The sequence below is a fragment of the Carettochelys insculpta genome, chromosome 20, assembly GCF_033958435.1.
Source record: "Carettochelys insculpta isolate YL-2023 chromosome 20, ASM3395843v1, whole genome shotgun sequence".
NCBI lineage: Eukaryota > Metazoa > Chordata > Testudines > Carettochelyidae > Carettochelys > Carettochelys insculpta.
The window spans coordinates 25,739,410-25,759,887 of NC_134156.1; the positions used below are offsets into that span (position 1 = coordinate 25,739,410).

The 20,478-nt window shown below is 61.7% G+C and overlaps 1 protein-coding gene across 1 annotated transcript; it reads left to right on the forward strand.

The window, feature by feature from the left end:
• The first annotated feature begins 434 nt into the window (after nucleotides 1-434).
• Nucleotides 435-18,927, forward strand: TIMP2 (TIMP metallopeptidase inhibitor 2). The gene is made up of 5 exons (XM_075014447.1): nucleotides 435-705; nucleotides 12,885-12,985; nucleotides 13,171-13,279; nucleotides 14,254-14,378; nucleotides 16,250-18,927. The coding sequence occupies exons 1-5, from the start codon at nucleotides 576-578 to the stop codon at nucleotides 16,445-16,447; spliced, it is 663 nt and encodes a 220-aa protein (XP_074870548.1). The 5' UTR covers nucleotides 435-575; the 3' UTR covers nucleotides 16,448-18,927.
• The last annotated feature ends 1,551 nt before the right edge of the window (nucleotides 18,928-20,478 follow it).

A 20,478-nucleotide genomic window follows, 5' to 3' on the forward strand; every position in this document is an offset into this window, starting at 1 on the left:
GTGCTGGGCTGCCCCCCACGTCCCTGTCTGTGCCCCTCACAGCCCCCTGAGCAGGGACCCTGCATGCAGGGCCTGCCGGTGGACCCCTGGGCACAGGCCTGGCAGCCCGCTGGGACCCCAGCCAGGACTGACAGGGGTGGGTGGCCAGTGCGGGGGGCAGCCGGGCTGGGCAGGGGCATGGGGCCAGGACCCTGGCCAGCAGAGGCTGATGCTGGGGTGCCCAATCCGCGGGGGCACGGGGCACCCCCACACCTCTCCCTCCCGGCCCTGTGGAGCCGGGGCCCGAGTGGCTCTGACCCCAGCCCGGCCGCAGGGCACCGCGCACAGGGCCGGGGGCTGCGGGCGGCAGGAAGGGGCCGGGGCCGGGGCCGGGGCCGGGGCGGGCGGCAGGGCGCAGGGCCTGGCCCGGTGCCACGGGAGGAGGAGCGGCGAGCCGGGCCGCGCTAAAAGCGCCTTGGCGGCGCAGCTCCGTGCCAGGCGCAGCGCGGCGCAGCGGCGGGAAGGGAGCGGAGCCGAGCCGGACGGGGCGGGCAGCTGGATGCGGCGGCCCCCAGGGGCGCTCTGAGACCCGCACGATGAGCGCTGCTCTGCCCAGGCTGCTGGCCTGGCTGGCGGTGCTGCTGCTCGGCAGGGCGGCGCGCCCGGCCGACGCCTGCAGCTGCTCCCCGGTGCACCCGCAGCAGGCCTTCTGCAACGCCGACGTCGGTAAGAGCCGCCCGGGGCGGGCCGGGCTGCGCAACGCAAACAGCTCCGGGGGCCGGGCCGGGGGGGGGGGGCAATGCGAGGCTCCCGGGGGCTCCGCTGCTGCGCCGGGGGGAGGCTGCGCCGGCCGGGGCCGGGCCTAGCTGCCCAGGCCGGGACGCTCGCCCTGGGGGAGCCCCGGCGCGGCGGGATCGTAGGAGGAGCTGAAGTTTGCCTGCGACCGCCCCTCCCCCATTTCCTACTTGGTGCCGCGGTTCCTGGGGAGGGGTCCGAGCCCAGGCGGAGCCCCGCTGGTACCCCCGGAGCTGGCGCGGCTGGGCGCTTCCCGGGGAGCTGCGGGGCCCTGGCCCTTCCCGGCCCCCCCTTAAAGCCCACCAGAGCTGCGTCCGCAGTGACTGCGCCACTTCCATGCGTCCTGGGCCCGTCGCCCCCAGGCCCTGGGCTGGGAGGAGTTTGCGATGGAGCAAGGCATGGAGACCCCACCCTGTGGGGGGCCGAAGCTAGACAGGAGGGCGCTGGCCGGGGCCCCCAGCGGCTGCCCTGATTCAGCACATCCGCCCAGCAGCCCGGAGCGCCCAGGAGCTGCAGGTCACCCGTGTCGGCCCAGCATCTGCTGCGCCAGCCTGGGCCCAGGCACAGTCCTGTGGCACCAGACCTGAACAGAACCTGCCGTCCCCTGGTGCGCCAGCTGCCTCCGCCACTCCAGCCACGGCTTTCAGCTGGGACTCGTTGGCGCTGTAGCGGCTGGCTCACCACCTGGCCAGCCCCTGCTCTGGCCAGCCCTGGGGACCTGACACCCCTGGCCAGCAGTGAGGCCTCCTGCTTGGTCTCCTCTTTCGCCACCTTGCAGCAATCGCCCTGACTGCACATTTTATGGTTCCTGCTGTAAGGCCTGTCTCCCCCCAACCCCCCCGCTGCCCCAGCCTGCAGGATGAGCTTGTGGGAGGCTGCGGACGGGAAGCTTGCGCAGCAAAGCAGAGCTAGTGAGGCCTGGTAGCTCTCCCCAGACCCAGCTTCGAACCGAACGGGAGCCTCCCAGGCTCTGTGGCCTTGGGGCATCTGGGTGGTGCTGTGGGCGCCAGGTGGGGTGAGACTCCCCAGGACCCTTCTCATGCTCTGAGGCTCTCACCCCGCAGGGAGGGAATGAGGAGGCCCCTGGGCACCTGAGCTCTTCTCTTTGTGCCCCGCACCCTCCCCAGGGCCTGAGCAGGGCGAGTGCTGGGCACAGAGGAGCTGTCTGTTCTGGTGCGTTCCGGTCCGCGCGGCTGGCATTGCCTGTAGCCATCTTGATGTACCCCGGGCTGGTGGGTGAGGCCCTGGGAAAGGCGAGCGCTTGGTGATGGGACGCGAGAGGGAGGCACTGTGTGAATCCCTGGCACTCTGCAGCTGCCCAGGAATGCTGAGCAGAGCCACCGAGAGGGCCACGCTGGGCTAGGGTCAGCTTCTGTCCAGGCATTTCCTTTCCTGCGGCCAGGGTGTTGGGCTTGGAAGCTGCTAAACGGCAGCCTTGGCACAGCCGGGCGCTGGACTCTTCCTGGCCGTGAATAATACCCTTATTGCATGTAACACATGACACAACCTGCAGCCAGCCCTGCTGCCCGCTGCGCTCTGGGCCGCGCCAGGCCACGGCACCCAGACTTGGCAGCAGAGGCCTTCTGAAGCCTTCTTTGGCAGCCCCTGCCTGCTTGTGGCCCAGCCCCCTTCCGTTGCTGCCCGGCTGTGGGTGTCTTGCCCTGCCCTGCCCCCCCCTCTCCAGGCCCCGCTGTTTGTTGCAGGAGCCGTGTGACCGATCGGCTTTAGGGACAGGCTGACTTGAGACCAGTGAAGCTGTGTCAGTCCAAGCCCCTGGAGTTGCCGAGGCTTTCGGTGGGAGCCAGGCAGGGTGCGATGGCTGTTGTTCCCAGCTCCCAGCAGCTGGCCCTGCCTCACTTTCCTGCCATCCCCAGGGCGTTGCTCCTCCTGCAGGCCGTGGTGCTGTATCTGGGGCTGGCAGGGAGCTGCAGCACCCCGGCTCGAAGCTGTTTCCATTGGGTAGCGGGTTTGTGGTTTGGTTTGGTCTCTTGGCCCCTCTGTACGGGTTGTTCCAGTGCCCCGGCCTGCAGGGCCTTGGGGTGACTACAGCGGGAAGTGGAAGGCTTTCACCTGCGCTAGGCAGGCCCTGGCTGGGGACATGTCACCCATCTGTCTGTGAAGTGAAACCCAGGTGTGAGAGAGGAGCAGGCTCCCCAGCGGCTGCCCCCTGGCAGGGCAGAGACCTGGCCAGGGGCCTCTTGAGGCAGCTGGAGCCTGGGCTCTGACCCGGCCATGCGTCTCTCCCCAGTGAGGGTAAACGCCTGGCGGGCTTGAGCCTCTCTCGGTTGGGAGGCGTAGAGGCAGTGCGGCTGGCGTGTGGGGCATGGCCGCCGTACAAGCCCTCAGCTGCCAGGTTCCAGGGGCAGTTCTCTGGCTCACGTTACCTGCACCGCATCCCACCGTTCCTTCTCACAGGGCTCGAGGTGTGTCCCCATTCTCAGGGCGTACTCTTCTGTGGCTGCTGGGGCCTTTTGTCCAGAGAAGAGCCTTACACAGCAATATTCTTAACCTCCGTTTCAGGGGTGAGCAAACTTGTTACATCGTGCCCCACTTCTGTCTCTGCAATTAGCGCCCCCCCGCCTCCTGTCTGATGTAATCCAAACCGATGGGAATTTCGGTTCTGTTCATATGGAAAAAATCCCTTTGACTTTCTTACCCTTGCCAGTCTGTAGCCTGTAAGCACTGGATTAATTGGTACATAAATGTGGTGCACAGACAGAAAAATGTGACAGATTTCAACATTCGTAATGAGATAGATGAACCTGAGACCCAGCAGTCGGTCAGGGGGAAGTTTCTCGCCCTCAGGGGGCTCACCCTCCACTTTGCTCACCCTGCTCTAGTTCTTAACAGTTCTCAGAGCCCTGTGCGCATGCGAAACATCCAGGGCTCGCCACTCCCAGTAAGGCAGGCAAGCATTTCCTGCTGGCCAGTTAGGGTCTGGTCATGTGGGGACTCCTCCGGCTTCTGCAAGGCATGGTTGCAGGGTGCTGAGATCCGGCCACTGTGATCTCTGGCTGTGCCCTGGAGTAGGTGCCAGAGAACTTCCTTTTAGACCCCAGATTTCACCATAAACTCGAGTCCTGCTGCGCTGTGCCTCAACCAGTCGTGTTAGACGACCATACCCGCTAGCAGCATTTCCTACCAGCCCTCGCCCATTACAACACCCCGGCACCACCACCTGAGCCGATTTCAAGTCTTGCAAAATTAGTTATGCAAGAGGCAAGTGCTGGAAGCGCAGGAAAGAACCCGTACAGATAAACGAGAGAGAACTAGGGGTAATAACGGCAAACGGGTAGAAGTGGAGATCTCACAATCGCAGCTGTGAAATGGCTCCTGGCCAGGCAGGCTGCTGCCAACCAGAGCCCATGTGAAGCACCCCGGGCTGGGCTTCTCTCTGGTGACGGCGCAGCTGTTGGAGCAGACCCTCCCAGACAGCCTGACGCTGCGCTCCTTCGATGCAGGAGGAGGAGTGCAAGGTTGTGACTCGGCTCCTGGCTGCTGCTGCCCTCGCGGGGCTGCAGGAAAAGGCCTCCAACCTTACATGGGCCCAGACTAGATGGTCACAAGGCCCCTGTGGCTCTGGGGTGCTGCTTTGATGGCTCCATGCCTGCTCTGGGCCATGCTGGCCGCTCCAGACCCCGGCTCAGGGGTGTGGTGAGGTGGGGCGAGCTGGCATGGAATGCCTGACTTCTTGGCCGTGCATGGGGCAGGGCAGGCTTTGAGCTTTGAGCTCTGCTGTAGGGAGGGTAATGGGCAGGGAGCCAGGAGCTCTTGAGTTCCTAGGTGGGCTCTGGGTGACTTGGAGCAGGGCTTTGGGCTTCTCCACACCTCTCTCCCTTCCCCGCATTTGCCTCTTGCTGTGTGGCCTGGGGGAGACCTCAGGCCCATGGCACACAAGGGCGTGAAACCAGGGCAGAGGGGCTGTTTCCCATCCTTGCTGTGGCTGCTGGCCTGGGGTTTGCCCCATGGCCTTGGGACCATGTCCCTTGCCCCTGCGGCCCTGCCTCTGCTGCCCTGCCCAGCCTGGAATCTCCTGGGGCTAGCCCCAGCCCCATGCAGAGAGGCAAGCTGCCTCTGGCCAGGCTGCTGCTTCAGGGAGGACTCCGTCCATGTCCTGAGCCACCAGTAGACGCTTTGGGGCTCTGGCTGGTTGGTCACTGGCCCTGGGGAAAGCCCGAGGAGGCCAGCAGCACATGGAACTATTTAACCCACAGAACGGGGAGTGGGCAAGGGGAGCCCAGCTCCAGCACTCCCCCGAGGCGAGGCTGGGCTGGGAGGCCTGCGGCTTGCTCGGAGTGGCTCTGCCTGCACTGCCGCCGAGCTGGGCAAGGGTGGCGCATGCTGGAGGCAGATGGCAGCTGCCGGGGACTTAGACACGCAGCCTGTGTGTGGAGCCCTTTGTCAGCACTGGAAACCGCAGTCCTGGCAGCTGCTTGGTGTGAAGCGTGGAAGAGCCCAACCCACTTCCTGCGGCCGTGCCTGGTGGGGACACCCCCGTCCCCGCTGCTTGGGGCCTTGGTCCTTCCTGGCAACTCCGTGTTACCTGCTGGGTTCTGCCCTTCCTGTCTCGGCAGTAACGTGATTTGCTTGTGATCCTGCCCACCCCACCCCGCACTTGGGCCTTCTCCCGCTAGCTGCCTTCAGGACACCTCTCCATCCAGGGGGGCGGGGCGCTGCCGGGGCCAAGGCTGCTGGGAGGTTCCCTGCCCTGTCACTGGGACCTGTTGTGGCTGAGGATAGTGATGCTGGGGTCCTGTCTACACTAGCGCAGCAGGTGGAGCTGAGCCAGGGCTGGTGCAGCTGGACCACGCCGCTGTCCTGGGGCTCTGGCGGGCTTACGCCAAGGGGGTCCCAGGTGGAGGCAGCCTCTGGGTTCCTGCCCTGTGGCTGGACTCTCGTCCTTTGCTGGCTGGTGCCCCAGGGCAGGACTGCGAGGAGAGGTCCCTTTCCTTCCAGCGGAGGCTGGCCTGGTGTAAGTCTGGGCTCGCTGCAGTGGCTCTGGATTTACACCTTAGAGCAGGGGCTGGCCTGTTGCCCGGACTCGCCATGCAGCACCAGAGCCATATAAATAACGAGCAGACCTGGCGGCGGCAGCGAGCTGCATGCCCTCAGCAGCCTCTGCTTCTCCCAGGATCCACATCGTGGGAGCAGCTCCCTGTGGCTGGGGCCATGGGCTCCTGCCCAGGGAAGGCCCCAGCCCCGCTCTGTCCAGGCGGGTGCAGCGGGGGAACGGCTAGCGTGGTGTGGCCATGTCTGCGCTGTGATGGTTGTGGCCCCTTCCCAGGAATCAGAAATGCCTGTGGCTGCTCCCAGCAAACCCTTTGCTGGCCCTGGGAGGAGCTGGGCTTCAGGATGCCTCCTGCTGGCCAGGGGACTTTGGCTCTCCCTGGGCCTCGAGTGTCACGGGGCCTTGAGGTGGAGTGAGGTCTCTTCCCGTCTCAGGGCTGCTCCCAGCTGCGGCAGGGCCTCCTTCCGAGCCCAGGGCAGGCAGGGTGCCTGGGAGGTGTTGTGCGTGGCTGCGGGCTGGCAAGGACCAGCTGCTCCGCTCTGCTGTTGGAAGGAGCCAGGCTGGGCCGGGCCTCTGGGCCCTCTTGGGCAGCTCACAGGCTTTGCTCAGCACTTAGTAGTTTGGTTCCTTGTCTTTGGCTGAGGAGGCCTGTGGTGCTGCTCGGACCAGTGCCTGCGGGCTCCCGGCACAGGGCCGGCGTTGCAGGTGACTCTGTGCATCTAACTGCAGACATGCCGATGTGGCTGCCGTCCGGGCTTGTGCCGGCGTGACTCCTGCTCTTTGCAGCTGTGTGAACGGCCAGTGCAGGTGGCTTGTGGCCCATCTAATTGGTTAACTGAGCATGGCACTTAATCCTTAAAGCGAAGGCCCGGCTAGGCAGCTGTCACCCAGGGCCCTGCAGGGAGCGCGGCTTGGCCATGCTGTGGATGACACCAGCCCTGGGGGGCCAGAGCAGGGTGTTGGAGAAGTGCCCAGTCAGACGAGCAGCCGTTACCCAGGAGCCACGCTCTCCCGGCGTGGGGCTGCCCGGGAGGTGTCGTGTGGCTGCAGGGCCCCCGGACAGCCGTACCTCCCCTCTGACAGGCTGTGGCTGGAGCAGTGCTGCAGTTTAGCTGGGTGTGGCAAAGCAGAGGTGCCCCCTGAGTGGTGGCCTGAGCCGTGCTACCTGCGCAATAGAGCTTCTCCAGCCACCCATGGGTTGCTAATCCCAGGAGAGCGCCCTCCTGCCGGCTGCTCTGCTGTCTGTGGGCGAGAGCTAGGCCCAGGGCTAAGTGGAAGGGGCAGGTGAAGACACCCGGCTGGTGGGGCTGGGGGAGTTGTGGCGAGGGAGGCTGGGCTACGCTGGTCGTGCTGGGAATTGCGGGGGGCGGGGCTGGGTTTTGAGGTACAGCCAGGGCTGTCAGCGCTCAGAAAGCTTGCCTGGAGTTCCTGGGGCCGTGGAGGGCCAGCGAGGCAGAGGCTGCTTGCAGGGCACCCTGAGGTTGCAAAGAGGTGTGTGGGTGGTGGTCGCCAGCCCCAAGGCTGTTCACTGGTAGTGTTGGAGCCCAGGGTGCATTGGGTGCAGAACTGAGTAGCACTGCACCCCTCAGTGCAGTTTGAGAGGGCCCCTGGCCAGCTGAAGCCAGGAGAGGTTGGGAATCAGGATGCCTGGGTTCTGTTACTGGCTTTGCTACTGACTTCAGGCAAGTCTTTGAGCCTCAATTTCTCTATCTGTGAAATGGGACCAGTGGTAGCTATTGTGCCTTGGAATGTTGCCTATTGTATACCTGAGCCTGGAGCTCTGCTCCCTGCTCTCTTGGAGGCCTTGGGAAGGTCACTCATGGTGTATGGACGCTGCCGTTAGACACAGGAAGCTGGGGCTTCGGTGCTGTTTAATTGCACTGTCTCAGCCTGTGTCTGTTGGCTGTGGCCAATGGGCCAGACCTCCCCTGGGAGGAGGGTGGGAATACCAAATCTAAGTGCTGTGAGTTTGATCTGCCTTTCCTCTGGCAGCACATCCCAGGTGGGTTCCCCACGCACCAGGTGGAGCTTGGAAGGGGGCCTCCTGCAGCAGGGAGACAGGCGGGACTGGCAGTCCAGTGCCACCAGCTAGCAGAGAGACGTGCCTGCCCAGGTTACGGCTCACAGCAGGGTCTTCCATGTTTTGCAGGCGCCCTTGTTATCATGGCTGTCAGCAATGCCCAGATGCAGAGCTCATCCCCCATGAGCACACCTCTGCTCCAGGTCTGTGCCCCAGAACCAGCCAGCCTCAGCTCCTCCAGGCACTGGCCTGGCAAGTGGCCAGCTGAGGTGTGACCGGGGCTGGTACAGATCCAGCTTGGGACAGGAGTGATAGGAAGTCTCCACTCTGCAGACTGCTCAGCGCCCCCGACCACCCGTGCTGCTCAAAACGCAGGGTTAGCCAAGGACAGAGTGAGCCACCGGCTGTGTGCGAGCGCCCAGCTGAGCACCCATATGGCAAGCCTGGGGGTTACCGTGTGGAAAGGGGACTCTCACCCTGCCTGGCCCCAGCTCTGTGAGTGCCACAGTCCCATCCACTGACACCTAACCACAACCTGCTGGTTGTGCTGGTGTCCGAGGGCCCCAGGCGGGCAATGAACCCCCATTAACATTGCCCCCTCGTGCCCAGGGCCCTGCCAGGCAGGGGGGAGTCGGGATCCTGGAGAGACCAGGCTGCCCTGGCCATCACCGGCGTCTCTCCCAGGGAGGGTGTGTCTTGTCGCCAGGGTGCTGGGCTGTGTGTCCCACTTCCTTGCCTGGGGAGGGCACCACCTCCTTCCTGGGCAGCCAGCCCAGGGCCGTGGTCGCTCACGCACCTTTGCCAGCTCTGTGAGGCGATAGCGGGACTCCCCTTACAGCTCCAGCGCTACCGTGGGGGGGACCAGGGACGTTTGCAGCCCCCGGGCTGCCAAGGGCCTGAGAAGGCCCCCTGAGCTGTTCGCTCAGAACAGCAAAGACAAGGGGCACTTAGCATCTGACTGTGGGGCCTGACTCATGGTGTGAGTGGCTGGAGCCGGCCAGGCGCCTTCCCCCCAGCGACCCCCCCGCCCCCACCGGGAGGGCTGGGAGGAATGTGAGCTGTGCACGGGACAGGCCTGGGTTTCTCTCTGCTGACTCCCCCCCGGCTGTGTGCTCGGCGGCGCTTGGCTGGGCCCCTCCACAGCGCTGCCCTGTGCCGAACACATCCCAGCATTGGGCTGCATTTTTCTCCAGTGATTCATCAGCACGTGAGTGGGAAAGCCTGTGCCACTGAACCAGGAGCCGCTCCCGCCCACAGCCACTAGCCAGCCTCCTTCCCCGCCCTGCAGAGAGCCGGGCTGCAGGCAGCGTCCCCGGAGCAATGCCACTAGCCCTTCTCCGGCTGCCACGGCCCGTGGCACTGCCCTCAGAGGTGCCCCGGCCAGCCTGGAGCCGGGAGTGCACACTGGGTCTCTTGCTGTTGGTGTGGAGTCCCATTCTGCCTGGGCCAGGCTGTGCTGAGCGCACATCCCAGTCCCCCGCCTCCATCCCCGCTGGTATGGTGCAGGCGAGGCTCCAGACGTCGCGTGGGCAGGCTGCTAGCGTTAAGGCCCAGGCAGGGTCTGGGCCGCAAACCTGCGGGCTGCCCTGCGTGAGCCGCCCGGCTCCTGGTGGCCTCTCAGGGCTCTGCGTGGCTGTCGCAGAGCAGTCGGGCTCTGAGGGGCTGGACAGGACCCCTGGCAAGGGGCTGCTTCCCCGCGCTCACCAGGGAGCAGCTCAGCTCAATGTGAACGGGCAATTCCTCTGGCTCTCTGCAGGCCCCAGGCGCTGCTGCTCTTTGCCATGGCTGGCATCCTGGGGTTCGCTCCTGTGGTACGGTGCAGCCAGGTGGCAGTGCCAGGCCATGGGAGGGTCCATGTGCTGCTGTTGGTACCTTACCAGGAGAGCTGTCAGCTGGGCGTGGGGGCAGGGTCACGCAGGAGGCGGAGGGGCTGTGGCTGGCGGGGTGTCTGTGGGGTGACCTGGCTCCTGCACCAGGAGAAGAGGCGCCGGACTCGTCAGTGGGGTGGGTGGAGGTAAGATCGCGGCGCTCTGGTTGTCACTGGGTCACGTTCCCCCGGGGATGCTGAATGGACCAGGTGTTGCCCTGCCCTGTGCGCTCAGCCCAGACAGTGGGGCAGCCATGCTCCGGCGGGCTGGGGGCTGTCAAGTTGTGATGGAGTGGGGGGGGAGTGCATGTGTGAGTCAGGCTGGATGTCTGAGGCAAGCAGCAGCTCCCAGTGGCTAAGGATGACCCTGGGGCTACAACTGGCAGGTAACACCTCTGCCTGAACAAAGAGCAGGGAGGAGCTGAGCTGGGTTTTGAATCGGGGGCAGCAGTTAGAGGCGAGGAGAAGGGAGAGCTGGAAGGCAGCCAGCCTGAGGAGGGGGAAGCTACACCCCAGAGGGGCACCCCTCGGGGTCTTCTCCCCAGGACAGGTTGGAAGGACTGTCTCTGGCTGCTGTGCTGTTGCTTCTGTGAGAAACTGGGCATCTGTTGCCTAATAAACCTGCTGTTGTACCTGCTGAGTGAGAGTCACTCCTGCCAGCGGACGGGGTGCAGTGCAGGGGGACCCCTGAACCCCATCACACAAGTCCTGCCTGGTGCAGCGGGAAGCAAGGGCCCTGCCCTGCCCTGGGGAGGGGCACAGCCTGGCTAGACTGCCGGCCAGAACGGGTGACCCTCGGAGCCGTCTGTTCCCAGGTGCAGCATGGCCAGGGGTAGGAATCTGGCTCCTGAACCTAGCTGCAGGAAGCCCTGGCTGGGTGATGGCGCTGGGGTAGGCCCTGCTGTCAGAGGGGGTGGGTTCTTCCAGCTCTATTGCCTCCAGCTGGCACAGAGGGCCCTGCCCGCTGTCCGCTCTGCTGGGAGGCCGAGGCCGGGCTGTTAGCTGGGGCAGGTGCCTGCTGCGTTGCAGAGATGAGAGCAGCCCTCGCTCCCTGCTCTCTCGGGGGGCAGGTCGAGAAGCTGGGACCCTCGGGCAGGCAGGAGGAGCAGGGCTGGCAGGGTGCCCGGGGGCTTCAAGTGGCTGTCTCAGTGCAGGTCACTGTGTGTGCAGGAGAGCTGCCAGCTCTGGGGTGGAGCCTTGTCCCAGCAGCTGGGCCTGTGCATGGGCCCTCCCTGCCCCTCTCCTATTGCCAAGTGCTGAGGTTACGCAGGGAGGAGGGGCCCAGGGACGTAGCTGACGCTGTAGGGAGCTGGGGGAGGCAGCAGGGCCAGGACCCTGGCTTGGAGCCGGCAGGTCTGTGCTGTGTGGCCAGGCCCGTCCCCCCCCCCGCCTCCACCAGCGCCCTGGCTGTGTCCCAGCCCTTCTCTCCCTGGGGCCAGCTGGTTTCTGGGGCGGAGGAAGTGATGTCGTGTGGTTCGCTCCCCCCTTGGTGGAGGGCGGATGCAGCGCCAAGCTGCATGGCTGCCCGGCATTCCAGCAGTGAGGCTGGCGGGAGACTCCTCATGGATGCTGGTTTCCCAGCGGCTGTGGGAGGACGTGGAGCCGGCCGCTCGGGGGCCAGGCCAGGCTGGGCAGTCGGGTGGGGTGGCGGCCAAGCCAGAGGGGCGCTGTGCTCACTCCAGGGCCCCTGCTCCTGACAGCTTCCCCGCTGCGCGTGGGGCTTTGCACTGGTCCCTCCCGCGCCTTGCCCTTCGGCCTGTCTGTGCAGCCCCTGATCGGGCTGTGCAGCGCCGGTCCCTGCGTGCAGCGGGACGCAAGCAGCCGCAGGCTTGTACCCCGGGGGGCGCAGCCTCCCCTCGATTCCTACCCTGGGGATTTGGTGGGAGATCACTCGGCACCTCCTGCGTTTGTCCCTCCCCGCTTCTCCTGCCTCCAGCCTGCACCTTCCCTTCTGGCTCCAGCCTGCTGTCTGGTACCCGGCCAGGCTGGGCTTCCCTCAGAGCTCTGCGGTCCTGTGCTGCTGCGCACTCAGCTCCACCAGCCAGGCACAGCTGAGGGCGAGGGGACCCCTCAAAGCAGTGCCTCCTCTCCAGAGGAGCTTCAGCCAGCTCTGACAAGTCCCTGCAAGCTGCTCTTGCGCTGGGCCCCCGGCGTGTTTTCCCTGCTGTGCGGGGTCCCAAGAGCCCGTCCCCAGCAGAGAAAGGGAGAAAAGCCGACCTGTGGCACCCAGGGGGGCAGCCCTGCCCGGTGCAGCAATCGGTGTGGGATGGTGGCTCCACACAGGCCCCCTTGTGGGACTGGACCCGACAGCTGCACCCGCTGGACAGGGGAGCTGGGGCACGCCCTGGGGAGTCCTGCAGCACGCACCCAGCACGCACTGTTCACACGCCTGTCTGGTAAACCTGCCCCGTTCTCCCCAGCTGACCCCAGGCCTGTGGCTTCTTTCCCGCCGGCCGCCAGCTAGGCTGAGGCATGGTCAGAAAGGGCCGTGGGGGAAGGACCCGCAGGCCCTGACTCTGGCAGGAAAGCGGGTTCCAGTAGCTAGCACCACCCTGTTGGCGCCTGCGCAGTAGCAGCACTGTCGGCTCCTGCTGGGACCAGGCCATGCTGCGCTGTGCTGCCCAAAGGAGGCTCCATCCCTGCCTAGGTGCAAGGGCAGAGACCCAGCCTGGGAACTGTCTGCCCCGCCAGCGACCAGCCTGGCAAGGCAGTGCTGTGCAGCTGGCCCTGCCCTGGCACCTCCTTCACTCTCACACAGTAGGTGCATACAGGGTCAATCTCCCTTACTGCCCACAGAAGTCCTGGCTGGCTCCACACCCCTGGGGCCCTTATCCTTGCCTTAGTCTGCAGCCCATCTGGCCAGCAGCCCTGTGTGTGTGTGTGTGTTGGGGGGGCCCTGTCTGGGAAGCTGTTAACACCTGTGGTAACTGGGCACCTGGCTGCAGCTAGCACAGAGGTGGTTGGAGAGTGGGAGCGGTTCCATCCCAGCCACTCCTGTCCCCTGCGGGGCTGTGACAGGGGAGCAGGGAGCCCTGTGTCAGCCGCATCCCACCAGAGATCATCCCAGCCAGTGCTGCGGCCTTGACACTGTCGTACCACGCACTGAGCCCCCTCGGCACTGGGAATGGGCAGGCTGAGGCAGAAGCACTGGCTTGGGGCCACCGGCCCCCCTTCCTGGCCTGCATCCTCAGGCCCCTCCTGTCTGTCTGTTGCAGTGATCAGAGCAAAGGCTGTCTCCGGAAAAGAGGTGGATTCTGGGAACGACGTGTATGGGAATCCGATCAAACGAATCCAGTATGAGATCAAGCAGATCAAGGTGCAGAGACTGGGGGCTGGGCCCAGCTGGGGGTGGGCTGGCGCTGGGAGAGACACTGGGAGGAGGGTGCAATCCAGCCTGGGCTGTGGGCAAGGGGCTCAGCCTCCTCCTGCCTGGCCACACGCAGGCTGGGGCCGACGAGTGATGCACCAGTCTGAGCACCCTCTATCTTTCTCTCCTGCCAGATGTTCAAAGGGCCCGACCAGGACATCGAGTTTATCCACACAGCTCCCTCTTCGGCAGTGTGCGGCGTGGCCCTGGACACCAGCGGGAAGAAGGAATATCTCATTGCAGGTCAGCAGCTCGAGGGGCTGGCGTGGCCCCGGCACTGGGTCGGGGCTGGGACTGACGCAAGACATTGGGGCATCGTGGGGGCTGGAGGAGGCGGCAAGGGACAGGCAGCCCTGGAGGGAGGTTCCTGGACTGGTGGGAGGAGAAGTAGCAGATGCCCCAGCTAAGGGCTGGCTCTGGGCTGCAGTGGGAACCGCAGGAGAGGTCGGGAGGGCAGTGTCACCAGTGGGTGTGGGCACTGTGCCTCGTGCGGGGGCGTGTGGCTGGACTGAAGTGCCCTGGCCTGTGCTGTCACCCAGGGGGCTCTGGGCTCCGTTGGATTCCCCCGGGACCCGATCTCCCAGCCACTCCGTCCCTGTGGGCCCCCATGTGCTATCTCATGACGCCTGTGGGGGCTGGTCCAGATGGCGCTTGGTGCTGCCGTGAGGATGGGGCTGGACGCGATGATCCTCGCGAGGTCCCTTCCAGTCCTAGTGCTCTCGGGTTCTGTGTCTGGGGCTGCAGGAATTTTGGCATCCAGGTGAGACATCGATTTCCGCCTCGCCCAGCTCAGGCTGCTCTGGGGTCCGCCGCCGAGCACACCGGCCCCAGAGCAGAGCTGATTCTCAGCAAGCCCTAATGACAGTAGCCCAGCCCATGCAGACAGCGGGCAAGGCCCTTGGCTAGAGGCTGGGCTGCCTGGCCAGGATGTGGAGCCTTAGCCCTGGTGCTGTTAATATGAGGGCAGCACTGCTGCCTGCTCAGGGGTCCCTCCCAGCGGGGGATGGCCACATCGCTGGGCCCCAGCTGGGGTGTGGGGCAGGGCAGTGCCCTCCTGGCCTCGCGTGCGGCATGGCAGCGCCCTTCTGGGCCCAGAGTGGTGCAGGAGCCCCCGACGGGGCAGGCTGTTCAGCAAGGGCTGGCGCTGCGAGAACCCGGCTGCGGTTCTGAGGGGCGTGTCTCTGGGAATGCTGAGGCTCACTCTGGCTTTTCCGCAGGCAAGTCAGAAGGCAGCGGCCAGATGCACGTCACGCTGTGTGACTTCATTGTCCCTTGGGACTCCCTGAGCGCCACGCAGAAGAAGAGTCTGAACCAGCGGTACCAGATGGGCTGCGAGTGCAAGGTGGGCCCCATGCGAGCACTGCACCGGGCTGGGGGTGCGCCCAGCTTCCCGGCGTCCTGGCTCATGGTATTGGAAAGGGTTGGGGCTGGGCCACCTTGGCTGGATCGGATGCTGGGACTCGGGAAGAAAGTGCAGAGCTGCTTCCCTGAATCATGACCTGGGCGTGCTGTGAAGAGGGATGGGTGCATTGGCTCCCCAGCGCAGGCAAGAGTCTTGGCCATTTCGTCTGCACTGCCATGTGTGGGGCTCCTCTGGGGCGGGAGGTGGACAGCAGGCTGTTGGGAGAGACTGTCAAGAGGCCTGTTCTCCTATCGTGGTGCTGACCACGGGCCCCAGCTCAGGACTGGGGCCTCCACAGCCACCTAGCAAGATGCTGTCCCCATCCTCAGTGGTCTGCTGCAAACTGGGGCTGAGAGTCCCCCATCACCCTGCTGGGGAGGGAAGGACTGACCACCTCCTCGCAGGCAGGAGGAGGAGGGAAGTGAGTTGCTGCAGGTCACTATGAGGCCTGTGAAGAAGGGGGGAGGCGGCCCCCAGTTTTTGAGAATCCTGAAGCTGTTCCCCACACCCAGCCTCCCCTCCTGGCCATTCCTGCTCTCTCTCATGGTCCTTTCCCTGTCCCTCTCCATCTCCTCCTGGCTGCTGTCAGCTCAGAACGCCACCCTCTGCCCCCGGAGCACGGCAGGCTTTGGGTGGCCAAGCCTCTTCCCACGCACCCACCCTCGCCACAGGCCCCCTTCCTGCGCCCTGTGACTCCTCTGAGCACTCGCACCTGCTGCGCTCAGATGGGGGGTGTTTCTGTGAAGGCCCTCGGGGGAGGGATGGCCGCCTGCATCTAGTGTCAGAAACAACGAGCAGTCCTGTGGCAGTTAGAGACTAGCGGGGTATTGGGCTGGGATCTAGTGGAGAAAACCCAGGATAGCTCATGAGCTAATACATCCCTTAGTCTCTAAGGGGCCGCAGGTTGGCTTGTTGTCTCGGGGCTGCAGTCTAAACCCACCTTGCATTCCATGGCATGGAGGTGGGCGGCTGGCCCCACTCCCAGACGTGCCAACATCAGGATGGTTTGCAGAGCTTCACTGTCCTGACTCCTGTGTGAGGGAGGCTTCTTCCCCCCAGTGAGTAGCTCTGCCAGGCAGATTCCCCCTTTGGCTTCAGCACTGGCAAATTCACCTTAAATAAGAGGAGTACCCAGTTCTTCAAAGGAGACGTGTGTCTTGTGGGTGGGACAGAGAACCCAGAATATCTGGGCAGATCCCAGCCAGGCCCAGCCTCACTTACCTAGCCCTGAGACACTCCCTTGGGCTTCCCTGTGGCTTGGGGTAAACGCAGAGATGTTCCTTCTGAGGTGAGCCTTCCTTGGGAAGAAGGGCCCTGGGAGAGGAGAGACCCGCTCGACTTGTGTTCTGAAAAGAGCCATGCTCGGGAACGGGCCCGGAGCAGTGGTGGAATCCCCCTCACTGGAGGCTTCCAAGAACTGCCTGAACAAACATCTGCCAAGCCAGGGGTGCCGGGTGTGAGCCCAGGCCTGCTGGAGTGCCATTCACAGCAGCTTTGAGACAGAAGCCCAGCCCTTGCCCTGAGCAGCTAGCAGGCCAGGCGGAGGAGGAAACCGGTGGTGGCTGGGGACAGCTCAGACCCTCAGAGCCGCGCCTTTTGTCTCCCAGGGGCATGGAGTGGGTGGGAAAAGGAGGGGCCTGAAGGGGGAGAGGGACATCTGCCCCATCGGCAGCCCCAGAACTTTAGCACATTCCTTTACTTGGCTCAGTGACTCTCAGTGCCTGGCCCAGAGATGGGAGAGACGCGACCGGTCCGTCTCTCCTCGGGCGGGGCCTGGGTGTTGCTCAGCAGCGGCCTGTGTTCTGCCACAGATCTCCCGCTGCCCTTCCATCCCCTGCTTCGTCTCCTCTTCGGATGAGTGTCTCTGGACAGACTGGGTGACGGAGAAGAACATCAATGGGAGACAGGCCAAGCATTATGCCTGCATCAAGAGGAGCGATGGCTCATGCGCTTGGTACCGGGGCGTGGCCCCCCCCAAGCAAGAGTTTCTCGACATCGAGGACCCCTAGGCTGAATGGCTGCAGTCCTGTACCCCGTAGAAAGGCCTGCGAGAAATTAGACTGGTCCACCTCTGACATCACTTCCTGGAAACAGCATGAAAATCCAGCGTCCCGAGTGCGCCCCGAGCAGGGCCATTGAATGCCACGTGCTCCCAAAGCACTGTGTGTTCTGTTCCCAGCCCTGCTCTCCTGCCCCTCCCCTTTGCAGACGAGTGGGGCGTGGGATGGCTTCCTCGGGCTCTGGGCAGAGTCCTGAGCCAGCTGCACTTTGATCCAGGAGACTCCAGTGCTGTTCTGCAGGGAACCAGACCTGTCCTGGGCAGCAGATGCTGCCATAGGCGGATGTCTCTCCTGGGTAGCAGGCCTACCCAGTTTCCCTCACCCGGGGCTGGGCTGTCACTTGCTTTGAGTGGCTCCTGCCCCTGGGCCTCTCTTCAACCAGCTTCTCCGCTGCCAGTGGCTAGGCCAGCAGCCCCAGCCTCCTTTGCAGGCCTTCACGCCCCACGCAGCCCTGGGGCGAGAAGGGAGAGTTGGTGGAGGGCAGGCACCAGGAAAGGTATTGGCTCTGGTGAAGTCTCCTTTGCCCAGGGAGCGAGAGGCTCTTTGCACTGACTCCATAGCCCTGTGTCTCTGGAGGGGGACTGGACAGTCCCTTCTCACTCATTCACAAGCACTGCTGGTGTTCTGTGCTTCCTTCCCAGGCAGTGGGGACAGGGCAGGGCACAAGACAGCAGCAGCTTCTGGCCTGGCACCTTCCCCCTGGCAGTTCAACAAAGAAAGCCAATCCCTGGTAGAGGGAGGGTGCCTCGCTGGGGTGCAGAGGCTGGGCCTGGGTCCTAGCGCATGCTGTGCCGGCAGCAGAGCGCTGATGCCAGAGTCCCGGTCAGCGGAAGGATTCCGTTGCTCGTTAACCTGTAGGATTTTGCAGACAACAAAGGTCTTGTTATGAATCTGTTGCTCAGCAGGACCACGAACTGAGAGCTCCACTGCCTGCTGGAAGTAACCTGTAGTGGCTCCCCTGGCCAAGAGCTTCTGTTCCCAGCAAGCTGTGGGAGTGCAGGAGCTGGCAGAGGGAGCCACGCTTATTCCCGTGTCTGGCAGAGAAAGGTAGCGTGCTGAGAGAGACCGCGCTAGGGCCTGGTGTTTTTCCCACCCACTGATGCCTGTTTGCTGATCCCAGCTTGGAGGCTCATGACATGAAAAGTACAGATTGTCGGACTCTCTGCTCCTGCGCTGGGAGGATGCCTGTGTGTGCATGGAAACACAACTGGCCCCGGGCTGCCTGCAAGCAAAGGCCCCATGTCCGTCTGTGAAACCCTCCCAGCCATCCTCGGCCCCATTCTCCTTCTGAGCCAGTTTCACTAGAGAGTGCTGCACTGCTCGGCCCCCTGGCAGGCATACCGCGCAGACCTTTGTGAGCTGTCCTGTCTGAAGCAGGTGTGGGGGAGTGTCCTGAACTGAGCCCTGCCAACCTGCTTCAGGGGCATTTTCATGCTGTGCATCGGGGTAGGATTTTAATGATGTCATATTGGACCAGTCTGGGTGATTTAAATATATAAAAATGAAGAGGGAAAAAAAAAATCTAATCACTCCAATATAAGACTTCTGTTTGCTTACTGTATGGTTATATCATATGTGACATTTACTCCTGTCTCTGCTGATTCTCTTTGATTTTAATGTTTCAGTTTGTTTTGGCATCAGCTGTATCATTCCTGTGCTGTAACTTTTTACTTTTCTTGTTAGGTAGTATAATTACACTTTGTTCTGTTAAAAACCGCGCTTCTGCCTTGGGAGCATTCAACGTGAAGTGGGACAGGTGTCGAGGAAGTCTGCGGAGGGTTGAATCCTCCTGATTTTCCCATTAGTCGTTAGCTTGTATCTTCCCTCCTTCCCCCGCCCCCTTCTGCAAAATGCACAAGTCTTCAGAAGCTGGATTTGGAGATGGGACGTATCATACATTTGCCTCTTGCTGGTTTGGCCCCAAGGTCTTACAGAACAACAACAGCCTTGCTGTTGGCAAGCGTGACAGGTGAGCCTCACAAAAAAATAACTCCTCTCTCTCTCTGTCAAGTATATGAAGGATGCTTGATTGGCTTTTTTTAATTTATGTCTTTGGTTCTCGGTTCTGTTCTCTGCCATTCCTTCCTAACGCCAGTCTCCTTCCCCATGCAAGCAACTCAAAATATTTAAAAAAAAAAAAAAGTTTACATGATAGTTATTTTCAAATCTTTGCTCGACAAGTATTAAAAATAAGGAACATCTAACTTGCTGCCATAATTTAAAGCTTTTGGGTGGGGTTGGTTTTGTTTGGGGTTTTTTTGGAGCAATATGTTTTTGCTGGAATCTGAAGTCTGAGACCTTCTTGTGCTGGAAACACATGAAAGTTGTTGAATAATGACAAGCAGACTGTGCATGTCTCTGACGCTTTGTATAATTCATATGTGGACATTCAGTCTTTGGACAATAAACAGTATTATAAAAAATTAGAAGATGTGCTCGTACTGATTTCACGGCACATCTGTGGTGCTGTGTGCATAAGTAATAAGCAGAATTCTGGATGCTAAACGGGCACACCAGCTTGTGCATGTGTAGCAGCCTGTGGGTTGGTGAGTAATCCATCCAGCATTGGGGCAGGCACATGGCACAGATAAAACCCTCCCACCCCGGCTTCCCTCAGTGCTGTAGTTCTGCTGGAGAAGTTTGTTGTTGCAGAGCTGTTCCACTGCATCAGCCTTCTTCGTGCACAGCAATTTTGGGAAACCACAGGTCCGGCAGACATCCATGGGCAAGAAGGGCCCAGTCCTGCTGGTATTGTAATCACTGTGGTTGAGAGAACCCACAGCCAATGTAAAAGCCTTGCTTCACCCATATGCGCTGCTCTTGCTTGTTCCAAACATGGCTCGGGGCTAACCTGGTAAACCTGCTCCCCAAGTAGCTAGAGCTACCCCGTTAATGCCACTGGGCTGATTTAGGCATAGAAGAATTCAGTTTTTATTTTGTCATTTTGACAGAGAAGATCAGCATGTGGGATTTTAAAAGCTTTTTTCTATTTGTATGGATTTAAATGTTCACAACTGGGGTCTGTGGCGCACTGGTTGGAAACCACTGCGATAGACTGAAAGATACAGAAAGTTAAAGTTTCAAAGCCACTAAAATATACCACATGTGAAAATATACAAAGTAAATATTATCACAAAACACAGCAAGCAGTCCTGGAGCACCTTAAAGAGTAACAATATTCTTTATTATGTAATCAGAATTTGACAAAAGCTCATTACGTAACAATATTATGTATTAGTCTTTAAGGTGCTACAGGGCTGCTTGCTTTGTTGTGGGAAGATATGGGCTAACACAGCTACCTCTCTGAAAGCAAATATCTGTACAGGTAACTTTGTAATTTCTCAAGCAGCATTTGTCTTAGTTTGCCTGTTTGAAAATGCCCAGGCTTAGTGAGTTTTTTCCCTCCTTGGTAGGTAATGCACTCAATGTATACCCAAACTTGTCAATAAACATCAAATTCTTCTCTGTATGAGAGCCAAGACTGTCCCTCACCCCCTTGCTGAGAACACACAATAAACACAGCCCCTGCCCCAGAGGGGTTGCCATCCAACTACATGAGATGGGCAAAGGAGGAGGAGGGAAAACAGGCGCAGAGGGATGCGGTGACTGGCCCTGGGTTGCTGGCTTCCCAAGCTGACAACAGAACATTACTAATATCGCTGTGCATACTTAACAGAATGGGGATAAATAAAGTTGATGACCCTTGTTTTTTTTACCTCCCTGAAGCTGGAAGGTCAGTGCATCATCAGACAGTATAACCATTTGGATATAACGGACTTTCGGTATTAACGGACACCCCTTTCCCCCTGAGCTCATTTAAATGGAGGGTTTACTGTACTGACCTAAGGGGACAGAGCAGTGGGTGCATGAGGCCTTATGACGCAGCTCAAGGTAGTACAGCAAATGTCACAAGAACGGAGGAAAGTGTCTTTTTCACAGCACGTGCAGAAACTCAGCACACCCACGGAGTGCCTCAGAGC